Here is a 17,434-nt window from a genome sequence, read left to right as displayed (position 1 = left end):
AAATCCATGCCGAAGATTCCAAATTTGAATTCATAATTAAAAAATTCCAAGCAAAACTAGCCCATTTTAAAAACACCCCAAAAATTATAACTTCTAGTGAGGAAAGCAAGAGAGGTAAACTAATGATGACGTTTTGTAGTAATTTGGATGTTCAACATCCAAATTACCACAATTTGGATGTCAAGCACCCTTGAATTGCCTCAATTTTGATGCAAAACATCGATATGTATGTTTGAAGTGCTGATGTAGGTCAAAAGTGTACCCGCTTGATATAGCCTCTAAAGGCATGTGGTTTTAGGAAAGCGGCCTATAAATGTCTACCAACCACACTAACGGTTGCATATAAAAAACAATATGAGCCATACTATAAACTTCGGGCTAGGGTGTACATGTAGGGGTGTTGGGACACCGCTTGTTACCTATGAAGGGTGCCCGTGGGTAATAAACACACACAATTTAGTGAAAAGTAGATTATCTTGCCTTTGATAGAGGTGTGCGCACAGGTTGCGTGCTTAACAGGTGGGGACCATGGTGTGGCCTACAACACGTGCCGGGTTGTCCGACGGGCATCAATTTTGTTTTTGGTGAAAACGTCCCGGGTTAGCGTGAGACCCCTAGGGCGTGCTCTGTCCTCTGATCGGCCACCCAGGTAACTGCTAAATTTGGTCAGACGTCGCAGATTTTAAAACATTGCAGCTTAATAAATGCTACTCTGGTTGCCCGTTTTTTACCCCGAAAAAATCCCTACTCGCGGTAAATCCATAGCGAAGATTCCAAATTTGAATTCAGAATTACAAAGTTCTAAGTAGAACTAGATCATTTTAAAAGCACTCCAAAAATAGCAAGTTTTTGTGATGAGGAAAGCAAGAGAGAGGTAAACTTATGCTAGCATTTTGTAATAATTTGGATGTTCAACATCCAGGTCACCATAATTTGGATGTCGAACATCCAAGTTGCCTCAATTTGGATGCAAAACATCCATATGCATGTTTGAAGTGATGATTTAGGAAAAAAGTGTACATCCTTGATATAGCCTCTAAGGGCATACGCTTTTAGGAAAGCGGCCTTTAAATGATTATCAACAACACTAACAGCTGCATGTCAAAAACCATGTAGGACATACCGTAAATAGCCCTTCGGGCTGACGGGTATGTACGTGTGGGGTGTGTCTCCTCGGACCCCTCTTGGCCGTCACTCGTACTCCTTGGCTAATGTGTCATATTAAGCAGAATCATTATTGTTCCAACTATGTACCATGACGGACCCAAAATTTTCAACCCATGTTCAATAGATAACTCATCTTACATCTCAGTAGATTATAACAATTTGGATGTGAGACATCCAAAGTACACTAAGATAAATGTAAAAAAAGCATTAAAATTCTAACATGTCTAGGATGTTGTTCAACCTTTAATCTATAAATACAAATGTAAACATATATATTAAAATATCCAAATTGAAATCGAATAGATGTTGGACATCCAAATTAAAATAAAATGGATGTTAGACATCCAAATTGAAACATAATGGATGTTGGACATTCATTTTTATTCAATTTTGAGAAGTTATCTACTTTTTCAAGTAATAATTTGTCAAAAAATCTAAATTTTTAACTTTATTTGTAATTTTGCATCATGTCAAATTTGTAGAGAGTGCCTAGAATTTTGTCATTTTTAAGGCATACTTTACTCATGAGTACAATGTTAATCTTTTTTGAAAGGAATCTTTAAAAGATGCCAAATGTTTCTCGCAAAAGTGTTTAATGGATTATGCATTATCCACTAAGTATAATGCATTGAGGCATATTGCATTATGTATTAATGCAGATTTGCCTTATGCATATGAATTTAGCATTTATGCAGATGCATTAACTATTTATGCTGCATATTGCATTATATACACTAAGCATTAATGTTGCATATTTTATTATATGCATTTAGCATTAATTCATAATAATTACTAAATGCATTATGGATAGGATTGATTCATTAATGCATAGGCTTAATACATTAATGCATTATGCAAAATACATTAAGCTTTTAATATGCATTAAGCTTATACAATAATGTATTATGCATTAATCTTAATGCAAGAATGTATTATGCATACATGCATTTATGCATTAATGCATTACGCTTATGCTGAATGAATTATTGCATAAGCTTTATGTATTGTTTCATAAAGCTTATGCTTAATGCATTATTGCAAAAAAATTTATGCATTATGTATTATATTTTAAGTTTAAATCATTAATAAATTTGAATTAAGCTTAATGCATTCTACATCAAGCTTAATGCAACAATACATAAAGCTTATGCAATAATGCATTCAGTCTAGACTTAATGCATTAATGCATAAGAATTGTTGAGATATCGAGCTGGTCTAGTGAGGCGGTGGCCATTGATGACCCGCCTGGGGGATAGGCCCCACACTTACAGCACTGGCATGGTTGGTGAGATCTTGGGTGATATGCGGCCACTGGGATGCCAGGCTGTGTGACAGCCATTCTAGAGACTGGCATAGTTATAGCGCTAGCTCATTTAGTCGGGTTCACACTATAGAGAACCCGTGTATGTATTGGTTGAGTACCTTTCATATTATGTGTACTCTTATCTTTGTATATGGTGTGTTGAGTGTTGAGTAGAGAAGAAGAAGATTTTCAGCCTCTCACCTTGTGTGTTCTCTATTAGGGTTTTGTGTGTGTGTGCTTGCAAGAGCTCAAGCTCTCTTCCCCCCTACATCTTTTCATGGTATTAGAGCCTGGTTCGTGCTAAGGGCTGAAGCAAGAGAACCACAGGAAGCGGTATGAGGGTAAGAGCTTCAACTACTCTTCCCTATTGTGTTGGTGACAACACCCTTGTCGGGAGCTCTACGGGAGGCACCGGCAAACGGTCTCTGATTGAGGAGCTTTTTTCGCGGGAGGAAAGCTATAGGGCAACTATACAGTCCTATTGAACTACAATTTTCGGGCCGAAAACGCGTTTCGGGCACGTCTGGACCTCCGTTTTTCAGAAAGCAGGCGATTTCGAGCATTGCGGGTAAGTCGTCAATTCTCTGCAGAACTCTGTTTTAAGAACTGCAGGAAGACAGATTGACTGTGCAGACACTGTGGGTGCTGCAAAGAGGTCTACAGTTTCCATTGGGTGTATGTATGCACATTGAAGTCACTGGTTGTGACATTTGAGAGTACTACAGTACCGCTGTGCAGAAAATACAGTAGTTGTGCAGGAAAAACCAGAGTGCAGTTTCTGGTAAAATTGTGTGTTTGGCAAGATGTCTAATGATGGCATAACACAAATTGTGGCTGAGAAGCTGGATAAGAATAACTTCCATGCTTGGAGGTTCAGGTTGACGAATTTCTTGATGGGAAAAGGCTATTGGGACTACATAGAAGGTGAGCATGAAGAGGCACCAGAGATACCGGACATAAATCCGACTGCTGCAGATGTGAAAGAGTTTAAGGACTAGAACCAAGGAGCCAAGAAAGTAATGTATTGGCTTTCCATTAGTATACAGGACACCATGATTGGGCATATTCAGGATGCCAAGTCCCCCAAGGAGGCGTGGGACACCTTGGTAAAGCTTTATGAAACAAATACCAAGGCACGTAAGGTACAGTTGAAGAATGAACTTCATACTGTGGAGAAAAAGAGCATCTCTGTGAATGACTGCGTTGAAGATAAAGGGTATTGTGGAATCCCTTGCATCTATTGGTGTGTCAGTAGATGATGATGATAAGGTGGAGGTCTGTCTACGTGGTCTCGGGCCACAATACAAGGCATTCAAGACGCCTATTCAGACTCGGGAAAACATTCCCAACTTTACAGATTTGGTGTCTATGCTGATTATCGAAGAGAAGAGCTTGGGTGAAGACCAACAGTCTTCACAAAGCAAAAACAGTTCAGAGCAACAGGCCTTCTACACGAGTTCAGGAAGAGGACGAGGTAGAGGAGGCCGTGGACGCGGTCAAAGAGGTGGCCGAAATGGTAATCAGAATTATGGCCAGCAGCCAGCAGTAGCAACAACAACAGTCCCAGAATCAACAACAACAACAAAACAACACGTAGGTGGAAGAGGTAAATTCAGAGGCAGGGGGAGTCAAAGAGGCCGTGGAAATTGGCAAAGGCAATATAATGATGCACGTGAATGCTATTATTGTGGTAAGCCTGGACATGTGCAGGCAGAATGTTATAAGAAGCAAGCTGACATGCAAAATGGGAAAGTGCAGCAAAACAACTATGCATCCTCAAGCAGAAATAATGAGGATAATGAAAGGTTGTTTGTTATGCAGCATGTCGTGAATGCCATGTCTGAAAATGTTAATGCAGCACAAAAAGATAATGTATGGTATGTGGATTCAGGCGCTTCAAACCACATGACAAGTCATGGGGAGTGGTTCAAGGAGATGAAAAACCCGGAAAGACCAGGTTTTGTGGAAACAGGGGATGACACTGCTCATCCAATTGCCCACGTTGGAAATGTGCCATTGTCCATGCATGATGGCAAAGTGAAGTACCTTGCAGATGTACTTCATGTATCGAACATAACAAAGAATCTGGTTTCAGTTGGCCAGATGATTGAGCAGGGTTTGCAGGTTCGCTTTAACCCTGATGGGTGTTATGTTGAAGATTTTAAAGACAAGTGCAGGTTGGTTGCAAAAGGCAACAGAGTGGGCAGAATGTTTACATTAAATGTAGACATGCCTTAAATGAGTGCTGCGATGTTTGCAAATGGTTCAGGAGTTGTTGCAGACACAGACATATGGCATAAAAGAATTGGACATGTAAATGTGCAGAGATTGAAGTCTATGCAGACAAAAGGAATTGTGACAGGGCTGCCAAATTTAAAGTGGAAGTTATGCAGAAAATATGTGAAGCATGCCAATTTGGGAAGCAAACAAAGCATGTGTTTCCACGTAACAGATATGTGAGCAGAAATGCACTAGATGTTGTGCATTTAGATGTATGGGATCCTACGAAGACCATATCTATGGGACGCTGCAGGTACTGTGACTTTCATTGATGACCACACAAGGAAAGTGTGGGTATATTTCATGAAGGAGAAGAGTGAGGTGTTCACTCACTTTCAGAATTTCAGAGTTTTGGTTGAAAAGCAAACAGGGAAATATGTAAAGTGCCTAAAGTCAGATGGAGGGGGAGAGTACTTCTCCAATGAGTTCTCTAAATTTTTGAAGAAGAATGGTATTCGGAGACAGTTCACATGCAGATACACTCCGCAGCAAAATGGAGTTTCTGAGTGGAAAAACAGGCACATTGCTGAGATTGCGCGAGCATTGATGGAAGAGAAGAATATGACGCATTGCTATTGGACTGAGGCTGTTTCTATAGCAGTATACATAATGAACAGGACTCCAACTGCAGCCATACATGATGTAACTCCAGAGGAGAGGTTTACTGGCAGAAAACCAGATTTGTCTCATCTGAAAGTCTTTGGATGCATTGCATATGTGCATGTGCCAGATGAGCTGAGAACTAAGCTGGATCCGAAAGCTGAAAAATGTGTGTTTATTGGATATTCCCTTGAGCAAAAGGGATACAGGTGTTATAACCCTGCTACACGTGAGTTGAGGGTAAGCAGGGATGTTGTCTTTGATGAGATGAGCAGCTGGTATGCTGCTGAAAAAAAAGCTGTCGGGTGATGTGAGTGGAAGTGTGGTTGCACAGAATGCAGGTCAGCAATCACAGTCTTTGAGTGGACCAGGAGAGTCCTCATCTAGTGGGTCTATTGATAGACCATGGAGTGGCAGGCTGCGTCATAATACCAGTCCTGCAAATGTGATTACTACATCACGTAAAGGAAAAGAGAAAGTGGTTGAGCCCCTTGGTATGCCTGACATTTCTACAGGGCATTCTCATGTTGATGGAGAGTCTAGTGGCTCAGATATGAGCCTTGATGAGGAGCTTGGGATCCCAGCTATGAGAACACCTGGTGTAAAGAAGGCTATGGAAGCCATGAATGAAAAGTTGCGAAGATCAGGGAGAGTGAAGAACCCTGTGCAGAGATTTACATATGATGGTTATGTGGCACATCACTATGCATATATGGCAAAGGTTGTGCAGGTTGTAGAGCCCACATGCATTGATGAGGCTGTTGGAAATGTGTGTTGGGAGAAAGCTATGGATGAGGAGATGGATGCACTATATGGAAATGAAACTTCGGATTTAGTGAAATTGCCTGAAGGCAAGAAAGCCATTGGTTGCAAGTGGGTGTACAAAGTTAAACATAACAGTGATGGAAGCATAAACAGGTACAAGGCTAGATTGGTAGCCAAAGGATATGCGCAGACATATGGGATTGATTATGAGGAAACTTTCAGCCCAGTTGCCAAGATGGCAACGGTGAGAGTTGTGATAGCAGTGGCTTTGTCAAAGCAATGGTCTTTACATCAGATGGATATGTTGCAGCCACCAGGATATGAGGATGTGGGTCACCCCGAGCATGTTTGCAGGTTGAAGAAAGCCTTGTATAGCTTAAAACAAGCACCAAGAGCATGGTCTGACAAGATTTTTGAATATCTTGTCACTATTGGCTTTCATGTAGCCAATGCAGATTTCTCGCTGTATGTGAGACATGGTGATAGAGGAGTTGTGCTTGTTGTCATCTATGTAGATGACTTGATCATTATGGGGGACCATGATGCAGAGATCTTTTAATGTAAAGATCTTGCTAAAATAGAAGTTTGAGATGAAGGATCTGGGGGAGCTCAGATATTTCTTGGGCATTGAGGTGATTAGGTCACCACATAGTATTGGATTACTGCAGAGACAGTATGGCTTGGACATGTTGTCCAAGTATGGTATGACAGGCTGTAAGCCTATTTCTGTGCCATTGGATCAGAATGGCAAGTTGAGTGCCGATTCAGGAGAGATTTTGGAGGATCCTACTATGTATAGGCGCATAGTAGGAAGTTTGATCTACATGACGATCACCAGACCAGATTTGAGCTATGCTGTTGGGTTGGTGAGTCAGTTTATGCAGGTTCCAGGGAAACCACATTTGGATGTAGTGAGACGCATATTGAGGTATGTGAAGTCTACTTTGCATTGTGGACTATTCTATGAGACTGGGACAGAGATATGTGTACATGGGTACACAGATGCTCATTGGGCTGGAAGTATCTCAGATAGAAGATCTACCAGTGGATTCATGTTTTCTTTGGGGAGTGCTGCTGTGACTTGGAGCAGCAAGAAGAAGCCTATGGTTGCTCTATCGAGTACAGAGGCCGAGTACAAAGGAGCTGCTATGGCAGCATGTGAGGTAGCTTGGTTGAGAAAGCTACTTGCAGATTTGGGTCTATCAGTGGATAGACAAGTTGTCATTTTCTGTGACAACATTAGCAGTATACAGTTGGCCAGGAACCCAGTCTTTCATGCTCGTACGAAGCACATAGAGGTCCACTACCACTTTGTCAGAGAGAAGGTCTTGGCAGGAGACCTTGACCTTGTTTATGTCAGCACAGAGGATCAGGTAGCTGACATCTTCACCAAAGCATTGGGTACAGAGAAGCTCCGCAGATTCAGGGCTTCGCTTGGTGTACATGAGATGGAGTTGAGCTCGAGGGGGAGTGTTGAGATATCAAGCTCGTCTAGTGAGGCGGTGGCCACTGATGACCCGCCTGGGGGATAGGCCCCACACTTACACCACTGGCATGGTTGGTGAGATCTTGGGTGATATGCGGCCAGTGGGATGCCAGGCTGTGTGATAGCCATTCTAGAGACTGGCATAGTTATAGCGCCAGCTCATTTAGTCGGGTTCACACTATAGAGAACCCGTGTATGTATTGGTTGAGTACCTTTCATATTATGTGTACTCTTATCTTTGTATATGGTGTGTTGAGTGTTGAGTAGAGAAGAAGAAGATTTTCAGCCTCTCACCTTGTGTGTTCTCTATTAGGGTTTTGTGTGTGTGTGCTTGCAAGAGCTCAAGCTCTCTTCCCCCCTACATCTTTTCAAGAATTAAGCTTAATGCATGAATGAATAAGCTTATTATGAATGCTTAATTAGTTAAGCTTATGCAAAAATGCTTAATGCTTTAATGCATTAATGCATTATGAATTAAGCTTTATGCAATAATACATAAGATTAATGCATGAATGCATAATGCAATAAGCTTCATGGTTTATGCTTAATGCACGCATAAGTACTAGAAGCAAAAAACCAATAAATAATCCCCGGCACCGGAAGGTGAAAAAATAACAAAGAGTAAGGTCAAGGGGCGTACCTCTTAAGCTTTTTAGAAGCTTATATGTGGTTGATCTTATTTGGAGAAGATTTCCTTAACCTAGCCAAATTATTCCTTAACCTAGACACAAAAAGAAAACGATGAGTAAAATTTTTATTTATAAAAACTAGTTAAGCATTCAAGAGAGAATACAAGCATACAAGAGAGAAAGCAATCATACAAGAGAACATGCAATACATTTGAGAGAAGTCTCAAACCCTAGCAAAATTAGTGCACGTTAAAAAAAAAAAGATTAAAGAAAACAAAAAAGATACAAATATGGTACATACCTTGATATGGCTTGGTTGTGATCCTTGTGTGGAGATAAGGTCTTTCTTCCTTATGAATGGAGAAGAGGGTTTGTTGTGAAGGTTTTGCTTGTGAAAAGGTCTTGTCAAGGTGGGAAGGGGGTTTTATTGTGAAGATGAGGAAGGGCTTGCGAAGGGAGAAGATATTAAGGAGTTGTCAAGGTGAGGAAGGGCTTGTGAAGGGAGAAGAGGAAAAGGGATTATGAAGGAAGAGCAAGGTCTTGTGAAGGGAGAAGATGAGAAGGGCTTGTCAGGCTTGTGAAGGGATAAGAGGAGAAGGTCTTGTTTGACGGTGAGGGAGGGCTTCTTAAGGGAGAAGAGGAGAAAGGCTTGTGAATAGCAAGGGAGGGATTGTGAAGGGCAAGGGAGGAGAAGGGCTTGTCAGGCTTGTGAAGGGATAAGAGGAGAAGGTCATGTTTGACGGTGAGAGAGGGCTTCTTAAGGGAGAAGAGGAGAAGGGCTTGTGAATAGCAAGGGAGGGCTTGTGAATAGCAAGGGAGAGATTGTGAAGGGCAAGGGAGGAGAAGGGCTTGGGAAGGAAAAGACATGAGAAAAGATTAGGTAGCCATAGCCATAGCTTGTTGCTCTGCAAAAGCATCCAAAAGAAGAGCAATAAACTCAAGAATACGAAAACACATAGGAGGCATGCAATTTTTTCCCAATACATAGTATGGGAGCATGTTTAGCTAGGAGGCATGCAATTTTTTCCCAATACGTAGTATGGGAGCATGTTTAGCTGTTCCCATAGCTAGGAATGGGAAAAAATCAAAAGTGTAGATTTTTTGTTTGATGAAATGAAATGGAGTGTTCACACACTTGTATTGTGGATGTTGCTTTTTAGTTGTCCACCATGCATAGACAATCGCTAACACCTTCTTTTGATCATGATGATGAGACACCCGTGCGAAGTTTCCATGAGTGGTTACATCAGAAGATTCCATGTCCATGCGAGGATGCAAGGGAGAAATCGTGCATTTATGATGAATCACAATAAAGCATATGCAAGATTATGGCCAATTAGAAGATGTACGACATCCGAAGAGTTCGTTGAGTGTATATATTCACTATCGCAAGTTCTTATGCACACGATCTAGGTATTCATAAGGTAGTCCATGGGTATTAGGATGAGAACGAGAAGGAGACACGTCCTAGAATGAGAGAGTCTATGTCTCATTACTACTTGTTTAGTGGATGACTACATAAAGGCTTTAGAGACCTCCATGATTCAATTGGGGTGAGCCCAGGTGCTCGACATGAGGAAGAAGTTCCTCCATCAATGGCACATGAAGTTAATGAAGATTTGGGTATGGACAAGATGATGGATGACTTCTTTGACAAAGAAGGAGACAAGGAGCCCTGAAGCCAGACTTGACAAACATCAACCGACAAGCTGCTTATGCTCCATTGTTACTACAGGTACTTTTCAAGAGATCAAGAATATAATGTGGAGAGATGGTCAGCCTTGCTTGCTCTTCAAGAGGTGGCTGAAATTTACTTAGTGGATCTCATGAATGATGGTCAGCTGTTAGCCATCCATGCCCAGTGCACCACACTCAAGCCCTCAAATCTCACTCTTTTTCATAGGATTCGTAACAATAGTGATGCATTCAACCTTAACCATGACATGGTTTGAAGAGATGTGTAAATGCTTGTGTATCGTTTTGTGTTTTCACGTTTTCCTTGAGTTCTACTCAACTAGTTGTACTTTATGCGATGTACCGGATTTGGATATTTTAAGTTTCCTTGTTTCCAATGTTGTGTACCATACTTGTCCATTGATTTGAATATTTTGAGTTTTCTTCATTTCTGATGTCAGTGTATATTCTTGTATTTTTTTGGAAAAAAATTGCATGTGCATGTGTAGGAAAAATTGACGCATGGTATGCATAGATCATAATGGGCTAAAATTTGTTATGTGCATAGATCATGTGGCTTACATCATGAGCATGCATTTGCATGTGCAAGCAAGTCCATGTGCTATTTTTTACAATAATATTTTTTTCCCAGAAAAAATTGATGCATGGTATGCAGTGATTAGAATGGGTTGAAATTTATTTTGTGCATAGATCATATAGTTTACATGTCTTAGATGAAATATCACCCCTATCAAAGGCCTATAGGGCCCTTGTCTGAAGGCTCGCGTGTAGAGGCCATCTTTTTTTAATACCACGTCTATACACGTGCGAGCCTTCGGACAAGGGCCCTATAGACCTCTGATAGGGTTTATATTTTATCTAGGAGGTGTCCCATGATACTTATATATACACATAAAATTAGAGCTCATTCTGATAAGGAAAACTATTTTTAAAAATTAAAAAGTATTAAATTTATGTACTGAGCTAATTTAAAAAATATATAAATTTTCATCTATAATTATGGAAGTAACCCTCATTTCACCTCATTTCTCATCTTTCATTTCTCTCTCTCACCTCCAAGAGCATGGCTCACACCAAGCAAACTACTAGGAGAGTTTGGCCCCCTAAGGTGGGACGTGGAGTACCCCGCGTCCAACCACCACAACAGCAACATCGCAAGCGTAGGTGGAAGCCTGGCACTGTGGCTCTTCGTGAGATTAGAAAATACCAAAAGACGGTGAACCTCCTCATACCGAAGCTCTCCTTCCAACTTGTGGTGCGAGAGATCATGCAAGATCTGCAATGCTGTCGTGATAGGAGGTTCTGGGCTCACGTAGCATCAAGCCCACTACCTACGCGGTGGACATCCCAAGCTTTGGAGGCACTCCAAGAGGTTGCAGAGGCCTACGTAGTGGACATTTTTGGTGACACGGTGTTTGCAGCTGTCCATGATGCGAAGAGGGTCACCATCACTTGGAGCGACGCATGTGATGCGAGAGATCCTCCGGGCAAGGATCTTTAGTTTTATTTTTTTATATCTCACATGATTGTAATTCTCAAAAGCTATGTAAAGCTCGATGTATATTAAAAAAAAATCTCTTATCTTGTGTTACAAATAAGTCTCTTTTAATTTGAGTTTATATAATTCGTTGATTTATATGCGTCTTCGAATGGATACAATTTTTATTTGAGTTACGTGTGTAATTTTAATTTATTTGCTTTAGTCAACTAATAAAATACATTACAAGACAAGTATCAAACAAAAAACTTTGTAACCCAAATTTCCATTCATAGCATAAAAAATTACATGGTCATCAAAACATAGTCTCATCAAAGTTACATAATCATCATAGCTGTATCCTAGGCTTCTTCCTACTAGGCTCTCCAGACTCTCAAGCCGCCTTGATGGGCTGGAATCAAGACATGGAGCCCTTCAAGCTCTTCCTTGAGATGAGGGTGGGATCCTGTACCCCCGTAATAATGCCACGGGCCACCATAGAAAAAAAAGGTTTTGACCTTTGAGTCGAGAATAAGTAATTTTACTTTGAGTGTCAAAGTAGAATAACTTTTTCCAAACTTGATTTAGTCGGAATAACATTGAATGCAGCACCCTTTGTAAGTGCTTTAATCTTAAAAAAGTTCTCCACATACCCCGGAGAGCAAGTCTTCTGGAAGACTATCACATCATTGGCAAGTTTGCCAATGTACTCCTTGCGTGTAGAGTCATGAGCCCTTCCCCTTGGCCTCTAGATTGGCCTCTAGATCTTCCACTCTGCCTCGATGCAAATTCATCAAGATACATAATTTCTTGCAAAATAAAATTGATGTCAGCATCGATCATGCAATGCATGGGAGAGGATGATTTTTTTAAGAATAGCCCCAAATTTTATATTTAGGGCCTCTAGGGCATGTAGACCCCACATGTATGATCCCATGCCCATCAGAGGTTGAGAAGTGCATTGTCCGAAGGCTAGTGTGGGAAGCCCTAGTTTTTGCAGATTCAGGGCTTCCCATGCGAGCCTTCCGGACAATATACTTCCCAGCCTTTGATGGGCATGAGATCATACATGTGGGGTCTACATGCCGCCCTAGAGGTCCTAAATATCAAATCTGGGGAGTAAGTGGTAAAAGGAGATACCTTTTCTGCTTTGTCCAACTTCTTTTACAAGGGTGCCTCCAGATCTGCTCCTGGGATGGGTCTACCATCGTCCGAATGGACCACACGTGTCGCATTTTGTGGTCGAGGTTCAAAGCATTCATTCTGCAACAAGCACTCGAACTGTTCATCTATGATCTCATATTGAGGAGCTGCATGCTCAATCTACTTCTGGATGGCAATGATAGTAGAGTTATCATCTATGCTATTTTCATCATATCACCCTATCTCATCAACATGTGGAAAGGCTTCTTGGTAATCAAAGTCGAGGAAATCATTACTAGCATCTCGCACAAGTATACTATATAGTCCCTCCTCCCCCCTCAAGTCTCTCCTCCCCCCTCAAGTCCAAGAGCTCCAAGACATCCTGCATGAGGAGGTACTCCACCCCTTCAATGGTGATGGCACTCAATGAAGCTAGTGGTGGGACATGACTTTGGGTATCAACAGGCTAGATGGATGCAAATGCCATGCGAGAGCTCTCTGCGCCCTCAAACGACAGGCTCAAATGATAGGGTGTAGAGTGGTCTCCTCTCTGGCTCTGTGTGTATGTATTCCACTAGAGGAAGACCGTGAATGCCATCATCCTCTAGCTCTGGAACATCAGAGTTCAAGATGTAAATAGAAAAAGCAATATCCCGCTCAATGAGATCGAGTGGGATGTGCTCTTCATAGGAGGTTGTGATAGTGGTAGCGTGAAAATCTTGTTCGACACATGAGCTAGAGCTCTATTCATTGCCTTCTTGTGGTTGGATCCACTCTTCATGCTGAAGAGGAACTCCAAAAAGGAATCCAACTCAAGGTGGAATTTGGGATAGGGTAGGTGAAGTCATCCATTGCATTGCAAAATGTAGCTAGCAAGGTGGAGTTTGGGTCTAAGGTGGAGATGACAGCCTCGAGGTCTAAACTCTTGCAAAACCTAGGGTAGATCTGGTCCTGAAGGGGAGCATAGTGAGTGCTGCTAATCCACGCAGCGAAAGCAAGGGAGGCGGCCATGATGGGTAGTGGGGAGAGCTAGCACACAAAGAGAGAGCTAGAGAATAGATAGTATAAATGAGTTTGATCTATAACTTATACTCATATTTATACTTACACTTAAATTTAAAATATTTTTAATAAATTTATACTTGTGTTTACTATATACTTACAAATATTTATACTTACACTTAAATTTAAAATATTTTTAATAAATTTATGCTTGTTTTTATTATATACTTACAAATATCTACAAACTTATATTTATTTTTATACCTTATGTTTATACTCTAGTAAATAAAGGACACTTCATTAAAATATAATAAATAATAAATCATACTTCTATTTCTTGCTACATTATATTATATTATTTACATAGTTGCTTATAATATTATTTGCACTTAAATATATACTTAAAGTTATATTTATTTTTAAACTTATATCTATAGACTTAAAAATTAATGACACTTCATTAAAATATAACAAATCATCAAAAAATATTTATATTTCTAGCATAACTAATTATATTATTATTTACACTTCAATATATACTTATATTTATATTAACATTTATTCTTACTTATACTTATCATTATTTTCTTATATATTAAAGGGTTTGAAACATAGCAGACTTAAAAAACCACAATACTTTATGAAAATGAAGAAAATTAAATTTACAACACTTTTAGAGAAACAACTTCTTATATTCACTTAGAAGAATAAGAATTACATTGACTACACAATCTCAAGGATTTTTGGAGCAACACACTGGTTGCTTAAAAAATAAGAATTACATTGACTACACAATCTCAAGGATTTTTTGGAGCAACACACTGGTTGCATGTTTCGCAATGTTCACTTTGACTCTCAACCTTCCTACCATCCAACTTAAAATGGAAATTACAATGGGGATTATTGGACATAAGTTGGATTTCCAGCCTCCAAAACTATGGGACCAATGACTCTCTACATTAATGCTAAAAGGGTCATGACCCTCCCAAAGAATAACCACATCAATGAGTGTTGAATGCGTGTCATATCGTATGTCTTGGTCCAAGCTGAGCCACTTCCCTTGTAGAAGTCGCCACCTCCTATACTTGAAGCGACTGCACAAAGTTTGTCTTGCAATTAAGTACTTGCCATAAAAACAAACAAAAACCAATATAAAAACATAAAATCAACAATCAACAATCAACAATCAACAATCAACAATCAACAATCAACTCAATCAACTCAATCAACAATCAACAATCAACAATCAATGTCTTGCAAATGAAGTACTTATGAATAAAAACCATCAACAATCAACATAAGTGAAATCTTACCTAAAGGTAACATCTAACACAGTAATTCTACACTCAATGATATCATCGTGTGGTGAGTTCTCTTGAGATGCTATGACTCACCCAGTAACTAAGTCATCCAACCCTCAGATGGGCACTTGCATTGATAAGTAATCTTAGTTTTCTTTACTACTTCACAGGATCCAAACAAATGTGCAAACAAACGAAATGGTGCAAAGCAACTTAGATGCACATCTCTAGAGCCTGTGTGGATGGTTTCATGGCAGCATGAACATCAGTTTTATCTTTACCCTACATGACATGTCTATGCTAGGATTATACCATTCTTGGCTAGACAACGGTGGTAGTGGAATATACTCCAAACTATGTCTCTCCACATCATACACTGAATCGTTAAAGTAAACATTCTAAGATGCCAATTCGCTTACATCTTGTTTTCATAGATCAAGGCACCTATCTTTGCATGTAAAACATTTAGCTTTTCACTAAAACATTCTACATTCTGCCAGTCATGCAGAGTGGATGGATATAAAGCTGCCAGTCATTCAGAGTGGATGGATATAAAGCTGCAAGCAACAAACGTGCGTGTATTAAAACTCTATCTAATAACCATGGACTCAAAGAACAATAACACAAAGCACAGAGATATAAACTTTTTGTTAGGCTTATGTCTTTCACTGAAGTTATCATGATGCACTCCAATCTCTTTGTGCATATAAACATGTTGAATGAAAGCCTCTGTTATTGTACTCATACCATTTGCGCGTCTCCTAAACTCTATGATTTTGCCTTTCCATTTCTTGTTGGGGTCTATGACATCTTTGAGCTTGACCTTGAAATTGCCACGACTACTTGGTCGTATTAAAATCCAATTTAACTTATTGTACTGATCATAGATCCAGTTACCTTCATCATCTCTCTTGTTAAACACCTCCACTATGTGAATATTACTGATATTCCTCCTTGAAGACATCTAAATTAATAAAGCTAGACTGCATGATTAATAAATATATATGTTATATTGTAAGCAACAAATAAAGATTAAAACAACAAGAAATAAACAGCAACTTACTACTGTGATTTATACAACCTTGTTGCTCCCATGAAAATAAACATAAACACATCAAGACAAAACATTAACAAACCCTAAACCTATGATCATTACTCACGTGAAGATAAAACATAGACAAACCCTAAACCTATGATCATTTACTATTGTATTTTATACCACTTGAAATCATTACTGTGCAGAGAAGATTGTAATCAACAAATAAAGATAAAAACAACAAGAAATAAACAACAACTTACTACTCACAACCTTGTTGCTCCTATGAAAATAAACAACAACATATCAAGAGAAAACATAAATAAATCCTAAACCTATGATCATTACTATGGTATTTTATGCCACTTCAAATCAATACTGTGCAAAGAAGATTGAAAGCAACAAATAAAGATTATAACAACAAGAAATAAATAGCAACTTACTGCTTTGATTTATACAACCTTGTTGCTCACAACCTTGCTCCTGAGAGAATAAATAGCAACACATCAAGACAAAACATAAACAAATCCTAAACCTATGATCATTACTCACATCAAGACAAAACATAGACAAACCCTAAACATATGATAATTACTCACAAGAATTTGATGCCACTTCACATCAAGATAGCTATCTGTGGTGTAGAGAAGAGAAAGTTCATGTGAGAAAACGGGCATAAGTCGTAGACTTTTTGTCTAAATGAGATAAAATTTTAGGAGTGATAGAGAACATGCCTGTAAATTTGCGTGAAGAAAGAACTAGAGTTGCAAAAGATATGGTGAAATTAAAAAGTTAAAAGTTAAACATAAAAAATGGATGGAGCCCTGTAAGAAATTCACTATTTTTCGATTTATTTCTCTCCTAAAAGATCTCAAAAATAATAAAATATGGAAACATGGCTCAGAACTGTCAGTAAGGACCACTGAACTGTCAGTTCAGAAAAGAATAAGATAATCTTTTGTCTAACTAACACGATTTTGCATTAAATATCTCCTTAATTTTTTTTGTTTCTCGAAGATTTCGCATCTCTTTTGACGACGTGTGCAGGCCTCTCATAAAGAATCCATCACTGAACTTAATGATTGTATGGATACCGCCACACTTCCACAATTCATGTTACAAAAAGACTATGAGATTGACAAGCCAACTTTGCAACCTCAGAAGCACAAAAATGGCCGATACTAGTGAGTTACAATCTCAGAAGAAGCGATTATATCATCTTCACATCGACTTAGAAGAACAATATGCTCCAGCACAAAAAAGACGAAAGGATACGGTGCTAAATGCTCAACAACGGGAAAATATGAGAAGACAAGGGCTCCAACATATTGACTTATTGTGTGATGGAAGTATATATCCAAAATGTCTAGTACAAAACTCTACACCTCCATTTGTCAATCCAACCACACTATTGAGGTTTGCGGGCGATGGACAAAATGGACTTCTTGGTTATATTTCAGCATAGTCTGCATTTGCAGAAACATATAAAACAATGTACCTACAAGAAAAGGGAGCCAAGATTCAAGAGATAGCTATTCATGCAAAATTGG

At 39.4% G+C, this 17,434-nt stretch overlaps 1 protein-coding gene across 1 annotated transcript; it reads left to right on the top strand.

Moving 5' to 3' along the window:
- Positions 1–10,988: 10,988 nt before the first annotated feature.
- LOC147635542 (histone H3.1-like) lies at positions 10,989–11,426 on the top strand. The gene has a single exon (XM_086802280.1). The coding sequence runs from the start codon at positions 10,989–10,991 to the stop codon at positions 11,424–11,426; it is 438 nt and encodes a 145-aa protein (XP_086658406.1).
- The last annotated feature ends 6,008 nt before the right edge of the window (positions 11,427–17,434 follow it).

This window comes from Cibotium barometz, chromosome 9, assembly GCF_041138505.1.
Source record: "Cibotium barometz isolate CiBa-2024 chromosome 9, ASM4113850v1, whole genome shotgun sequence".
NCBI lineage: Eukaryota > Viridiplantae > Streptophyta > Polypodiopsida > Cyatheales > Cibotiaceae > Cibotium > Cibotium barometz.
The sequence above is the reverse complement of the archived record's forward strand: the minus strand, read 5'-3'. Positions and strand labels throughout refer to the sequence as shown.

Excerpts from the sequence above, each read along its gene's own strand:
- LOC147635542 (XM_086802280.1), top strand. The coding sequence starts at position 10,989 with ATGGCTCACACCAAGCAAACTACTAGGAGAGTTTGGCCCCCTAAGGTG.